General features: G+C 49.0%; 1 protein-coding gene across 1 annotated transcript in view; it reads right to left on the reverse strand.

Annotated features, from left to right (window-relative positions):
* LOC140429710 (neuromedin-K receptor-like) overlaps positions 1–7,316 on the reverse strand; it is a 126,542-nt gene extending 119,226 nt beyond the window's left edge. The window contains exon 1 of the mRNA XM_072517037.1: positions 6,779–7,316. Coding sequence (XP_072373138.1) covers positions 6,779–7,266 — 488 coding nt within the window. The 5' untranslated portion in view covers positions 7,267–7,316. The remainder of the gene's footprint in view (positions 1–6,778) is intronic.
* Positions 7,317–7,704: the final 388 nt, after the last annotated feature.

Consider the following 7,704-nt stretch of genomic DNA (forward strand, 5'->3'; position numbering starts at 1 on the left):
CTCCTGGCTCTTCTTAGCTCCCTCTTTAAGTCCTTCCTAGCTAACTTGTAACTCTCGAGCGTCCTAACTGAACCTTCATGTCTCATCTTTACATAAGCCTCCTTCTTCCTCTTGACAAGTGTTTCGACTGCTTTAGTAAACCGCGGTTCCCTCGCTCGACCACTTCCTCCCTGCCTGACAGGTACGTACTTATCAAGGACACGCAGTAGCTGTTCCTTGAACAAGGTCCACATTTCCATTGTGCCCATTCCCTGCAGTTTCCCTCTCCGTCCGATGCATCCTAGGTCTTGCCTCATCGCATCATAATTGCCTTTCCCCCAGATATAACTCTTGCCCTGCGGTATATACCTACCCCTTTCCATCTCTAAAGTAAACGTAATCGAATTGTGGTCACTTTCACCAAAGTGCTCACCTACCTCCAAATCTAACACCTGTCCTGGTTCATTACCCAGTACCAAATCCAATATGGCCTCGCCTCTCGTTGACCTATCTACATACTGCGTCAGGAAACCCTCCTGCACACATTGGACAAAAACGGACCCATCTAAAGTACTCAAACTATAGCTTCTCCAGTCAATATTTGGAAAGTTAAAGTCCCCCATAACAACTCCCCTGTTGCTTTCGCTCCTATCTAGAATCATCTTTGCAATCCTTTCCTCTACATCTCTGGAACTTTTTGGAGGCCTATAGAAAACCCCTAACAGGGTAACCTCTCCTTTCCTGTTTCTAACCTCAGCCCATACTACCTCAGTAGATGAGTCCTCATCAAACGTCCTTTCTGCCACCATAATACTGTCCTTGACTAACAATGCCACCCCTCCCCCTCTTTTACCACCTTCCCTGAGCTTATTGAAATATCTAAACCCCGGCACCTGCAACAACCATTCCTGTCCCTGCTCTAGCCATGTCTCCGAAATGGCCACAACATCGAAGTCCCAGGTACCAACCCATGCCGCAAGTTCATCCACCTTATTCCAGATGCTCCTGGCATTGAAGAAGACACACTTTAAACCACCTTCCTGCCTGCCGGTTCACTCCTGTAACTTTGAAACCTTACTCATGACCTCACTACTCTCAACCTCCTGTATACTGGAGCTACCATTCAGGTTCCCAATCCCCTGCTGAACTAGTTTAAACCCTCCCGAAGAGCATTAGCAAATTTCCCCCCCAAGATATTGGTACCCCTCTGTTCCAGATGTAGACCATCCCATTTGTAGAGGTCCCACCGACCCCAGAATGAGCCCCAATTATCCATAAATCTGAAACCCTCCCTCCTGCACCATCCTTGTAGCCACGTGTTCAACTCCTCTCTCTCCCTATTCCTAACCTCACTAGCACGTGGCACGGGTAACAACCCAGAGATAATAACTCTGTTTGTCCTAGATCTAAGTTTCCACCCTAGTTCCCTGAATTCTTGCCTTACATCCCTATCCCTTTTCCTACCTATGTCGTTGGTACCTATGTGGACCACGACTTGGGGCTGCTCCCCCTCCCCCTTAAGGACCCGATCCAAGACATCACGGACCCTGGCACCTGGGAGGCAACACAGCAACCGCGTGTCTCTCTCGTTCCCACAGAATCTCCTATCTATCCCCCTAACTATGGAGTCTCCAATGACTAATGCTCTACTCCTCTCCCCCTTCCCTTCTGAGCAACAGGGACAGACTCTGTGCCAGAGACCTGTACCCCATGGCTTACCCCTGATAAGTCCCCCCCCCCCCCCCAACAGTATCCAGAGCGGTATACTTGTTACTAAGGGGAACGACCACAGGGGATCCCTGTACTGACTGCTTCTTCCCAGCCCCTCTCACCGTCACCCATCTATCTTTATTCTTTGGAGTAACTACATCCCTGAAGTTTCTATCTATAACCACCTCTGCCTCCCGAATGATCCGAAGTTCATCCAGCTCCAGTTCCCAAACGCGGTTTCTGAGGAGCTGGAGATGGGTGCACTTCCCACAGATGAAATCAGCAGGGACACTGACGCGTCCCTCACCTCAAACATTCTGCAGCAGGGACATTGCACTGCCTCCCCTGCCATCCCCTCTAGATAAAAGAAGAAAAAGAAAGAAAGAGCTTACTTGTTATTCACTCTACCCCGTAAGTTAAAGGAGGTGGAAGGGTGGAGGACACTACAAGTGTCTGGGATTTAGAAACTACCTAACTTAAATACAGGTAAAAATAAAACACTTAACCAGCAACCATTGCGCCCCACACAAAAACAGCAATCAGCTGTTATGGGCCTGCGCAAACAATTGAAATCTTTACCACTTGCCCAGCAGTCACTCTGTCCTCACTCCGACTGGATTCAGCTGGAAACTCCCTACAGTAAGTTTTTTAAAAATTGTCACTTGACAACAGCTCCTCCACAAATCACCTTCAAGTTTTGGTGACCACAATGCACGTATGCAAATTTCCCCTGCAACAACCAATAAGCAGCTCCGCTCTACTGCCCTCTGCTGAATGCTTGCCTTCACTTGAACAGCTAGAGTCTCTTGCACAGGTACACATTCAAGTTACGTTGACCACAATGCATATATGCAAATTTCCCCCGCAGCAGCCAATCAGCAAGAATCCGTGTTTGAGAGAAAATAGCTTATCTGCATCTCCCCTATTGAATTTGTTTAGCTTTTATTCACCTCTCAAACTTTAAAATTCAAAAGAATACAATCCAAATTCATGCAATCGGTCCTCATAATTTAAGCTTATTAGCTATGGCACCATTGTGTTAAGTCTGAATTGTACCCCCTCTCAAGTCAGTATATCCTTAGATTCTGGGCTTAGAGCTGAATTTGTGGCAGGCTGTGCCAGCATCTTTTGCCCACCCTTAATTGCCCTTGAGGGGGCAGTTAAGAGTCAACCACATTACTGTGGGTCTGGAGTTACATGTAGGGTGGACCAGGTAAGGATGACAGATGTCCTTCCCTAAATGACATTAGTGAACCAGATGGATTTTTACAACAATCGACAATGGTCATCATTAGACTTTTTAATTCCAGATTTTTTTTAATTGAATTCAAATTTCACCATCTGAAGTGGCGGGATTTGAACCTGTTTCCCCAGAGCATTACTCTGGGTCTCTGGTTTATTAGTTCAGTGACAATACCGCTATGCCACTGCCTGAATGCAGTGTTCCAAGGGGGAGTATTGCCGTTTTGTTTTGTTTTCAATGCAATTGATGTGCACCAGTGAAACCCCTGCCTGACGTTAAACTGGGGCATTTGGAGCCATCATTAAGGTAGCGGATGTAGGGGTTTTCCCATATGCACATTCATCGATCAGCTACTCCTTTCAGACATCCTGATTTCCTGAAAAGCAGGATATCTTGCAGTGCTGGACGGTTATTATATTTGGTTGTGCTGAATGTGTTCAGTGTTTTTTGCATTTCAAAGTGCAGCTTCATTAGGGACTATCTGATGCCAGTTATATTGTCAAGTTTGACATATATCACATATCAAATTTACAAAATCGAGCCACAGAGACTCATCTTGCTTACTCATGTCCTAGCTGACCAAGCTAGGATGTAAGGATTCCAATGTGAGAAGAGGACTAATTCTGGAACTGAAGCATTATTTGCAAAGACTCAATCAATTTTCACTTGTATGCCAATGACACCCAGCATCAAATTCAAGGCATCAAATACTAACCAAATGTCAGTATTGGACCAAACTCTGGATGAGATTAAATTTCCTTCAGCTCATGTTGACACAACATTTTTGGTTGCCATTAACCCCTTCCGTGCCTTTGACTAACTTCCTGAAGGCCTCTTGCTGGTCTCTGGTGTTGCACAATCTTAGTGTCATATTTTACCCCAAGCTGAAACGTTTACCCTGCATCTGATTGGCGACTTTGATTTATCTGACGAATATTAGTTACTTATCTCCCCCCCCCCCCAACTCCCCCCCTCCCCACACCCCCCCCCCCCACACCCCCGCTGAACCTTGTGGCGGTGTCGAAAGATACCTGGCGACTCTTGAGCAAACATGATTAAATAGAGCCAAATTAAGAACCAACCAAAAGTTAGCAACACCATGTACTGGTTTTATGTTCTGGATCTCTGCCCATGTACTGGATCTATGTTCTGGATCTCTATCCTCTGTACTGGCTCTCTATACCGCATCTCTGCCCCATGTACTGGATCTATGTTCTGGATCTCTGCCCATGTATTGGATCTCTGCCCCATGGACTGGGTGTATGTTCTGGATCTCTGCCCATGTACTGGATCTATGTTCTGTATATCTGCCCATGTACTGGATCTATGTACTGGATCTCTGCCCCATGGACTGGGTCTATGTACCGGGTCTCTGCCCCATGTACTGGATCCATGTTCTGGATCTATGCCCCATGTACTGGATCTATGCTCTGGATCTCAAACCTCTGTACTGGCTCTCTCTATTGGATCTCTGCCCCATGTACTGGATCTATGTTCTGGATCTCTTCCCCATGGACTGGGTCTGTGTTCTGGATCTCTGCCCATGTACTGGATCTATGTACCGGATCACTGCCCAATGTACTGAGTCTATGTTCTGGATCTCTGCCCATGTACTGGATCTATGTACCAGATATCTGCCCATGTACTGGATCTATGTTCTGGATCTCTGCCCATGTACTGGATCTATGTACCAGATCTCTGCCCATGTACTGGATCTATGTACCAGATCTCTGCCCCATGGACTGCATCTATGTTCTTGATCTCAGCCCATGTACTGGATCTATGTTCTGGATCTCTGTCCCCTGTACTGGCTCTCTGCCCAATGTACTGGATCTGTGTACTGGATCTCTGCCCATGTACTGGATCTATGTTCTGGATCTCTGTCCCCTGTACTAGCTCTCTGTACTGGATCTCTGCCCATGTACTGGCTCTCAGTACTGGATCTCTGCCCAATGTACTGGATCTGTGTACTAGATCTCTGTCCCCTGTACTGGCTCTCTGCCCAATGTACTGGATCTGTGTACTGGATCTCTGTTCCCTGTGCTGGCTCTCTGCCCCATGGACTGGGTCTATGTTCGGGATCTCTGTCCCCTGTACTTGCTCTCTGTACTAGATCTATGCCCAATGTACTGGATCTGTGTACTAGATCTCTGTCCCCTGTACTGGCTCTCTGCCCAATGTACTGGATCTATGTACCGGATCACTGCCCAATGTACTGGGTCTATGTTCTGGATCTCTGCCCATGTACTGGATCTATGTTCTGGATCTCTGCCCATGTACTGGATCTATGCCCCATGGACTGGATCTATGTTCTGGATCTCTGCCCATGTACTGGATCTATGTACCAGATCTTTGCCCCATGAACTGGATCTATGTTCTTGATCTCAGCCCATGTACTGGATCTATGTACCAGATCTCTGCCCCATGGACTGGATCTATGTTCTGGATCTCTGCCCATGTACTGGATCTATGTTCAGGATCTCTGTCCCTTGTACTGGCTCTCTGCCCAATGTACTGGATCTGTGCCCATGTACTGAATCTATGTTCTGGATCTCTGTCCCCTGTACTGGATCTCTGCCCAATGTACTGGATCTGTGTACTAGATCTCTGTCCCCTGTACTGGCTCTCTGCCCAATGTATTGGATCTGTGTACTGGATCCCTGTCCCCTGTGCTGGCTCTCTGTACTGGATCTCTGCCCCATGGGCTGGGTCTATGTTCGGGATCTTTGCCCAATGTACTGGCTCTCTGCCCATGTACTGGATCTGTGTACTAGATCTCTGTCCACTGTGCTGGCTCTCTGTACTGGACCTCTGCCCCATGGACTGGGTCTATGTTCGGGATCTCTGTCCCCTGTACTGGCTCTCTGCCCAATGTACTGGCTCTCTGCCCGTGTACTGGACCTCGGCCCTCTGAACTGGGTCTATGTCCTCTGTACTGGCTATCGGTACTGGATCTCCGAACGGGATCTCTGCCCGCTGTACTTGATCTATTCACTGGATCGTTGTCTTATGTACTGGATCTATGTTCCATATACTGGATCTATGTACTGGATCTTTGCCCTCTGTACTGGGTTGTCGTACTGGATCTCTGTCCCATGTACTGGATCTCTGCCCTCTGTACTTGATCAATGCACTGGGTCTCTGTCCTCTCGTTTCAACCCTCCCCCTTCCCCACGGGTCTTAGAGTTGCTCATATCTCTTCCTTTTCAAATCCTTCTCTCATTCCCTTTCCAAATCACTTTCTCTCTTTCTGTCTCAATGGCACTGCTACGGGGCTGTATTCCTTCTTCCAATCACCTCTCTCCATCAACTCCAAACGTCTGTTCACCTTGTTACAGATTGATCCGTTTTAAACCCTGTCGCAACTCTCTTCCCTCCCCTTTACGTTACTCTTTCTCTGGACGCTGTTACATTTTGAATCGTCCAGTCTTTCTCCAAGACCCGCTTCGATCTGATTCAGTGTTCAGACCCCCACAGATCCACCCAGTCCGGGGACTGTTGAGCTCCTGGAGATTCCCGCGCCATTTGCGGGCAGTGAACATCCCCTCATCTTTATTTTTTTTTTGGACATTCCCACATGTGCCGTTGCTTTGAGGGTAATTTCTTCTGTTGGAAAGGGAGGCTGTGATCGGTTGCCCCCAGTGAAGAAAGTTCGTGGTCTATTGAAAGCGACCTGAAATGGACAAGTGGGCGAATTGCTGACCTGGGGGGTTGTACTGACCCTCAACCTGGACTGGGGGTGGGGGTTGCCTTGAGGGGCTAGTCCACACCCCCAGCTGTGAGGTTACACAGATAAACGAACGGCACCTCAATAAGGTGGGGGTTAAGTGGGGTGCAGATCCTTACCGGTCGACAGCGATCGCCGCCATGGAGTAGATGCTGGCGAACATCGCGGTGATGGGGAAGAAGTTGTGGAAGCGGCAGTAAGTCTCCCCGAAATACCAGTCGTTGTGAATGGCGTAAATGAAATTGACCAGGGTGTTGAAGGCGGCCATGGAGGCGTCCGAGAAGGCGAGGTTCACCAGGAAATAGTTGGTCACCGTCCTCATCCTCTTGTGAGCCAAGATGATCCAGATAACGATGAGGTTGCCAACGACGGCCACCGCCACCACCGAGCCGTAGGCAATGGACCAGAGGGCGATCTGCCAGGAGGGCTGCACGAACTGGTTGGGGTAATTGGCCCAGGGCAGGCGAGTCTGGTTGGAGACACCCGCCTGGCTCTCGTTGCCCCAGATGCTGGTGTAGTTGGGCGTCGAGGTGCTCATCTCCTCGGAGGATGCCGACTGAGCCCCGAGGGTCCAGCCCAGTGTCCTCTCGCTTGCTGGGATGGCCATTCCAGGCCAGCCAACTGGAGCCAGTGCCAAATGTGGACTTCAGCGGAGGAGCCGAGTCCGCGCCTTTTAATCTCTTGTCGAGGGGGGGGGGGGTTGATGCAATGACACAGCCTGCCAGTGGATAGGCTGAAATCAGTCAGAGACCACCCCTCATTCAGCAGGCAGCCTCATCCCAGCCCGGGAGAAGCTGGCGGGAAAAGCGGGGCGGGGACAGCAGCTCCAACCTGTTGCACATATTGTGCTTCCAGCAAAGAGAAAGCATTCGAGCACCATCCACCTCACCGAGCGGCAGCTGTGAGGGGCTCAATGTGACAAGTGTCACCCTCGCCAAACGGAGCTTCGGTGTGTTTAGAGTGGGGATGATTTTAGTCACATTAATTGGCACTTCCATGCACACAGTCCTTCTCGGCTCGTTCATCCTCCTCGAGAAGGACAAAG

The sequence above is a fragment of the Scyliorhinus torazame genome, chromosome 9 (assembly GCF_047496885.1).
Source record: "Scyliorhinus torazame isolate Kashiwa2021f chromosome 9, sScyTor2.1, whole genome shotgun sequence".
In the NCBI taxonomy this organism is placed as follows: Eukaryota; Metazoa; Chordata; class Chondrichthyes; order Carcharhiniformes; family Scyliorhinidae; genus Scyliorhinus; species Scyliorhinus torazame.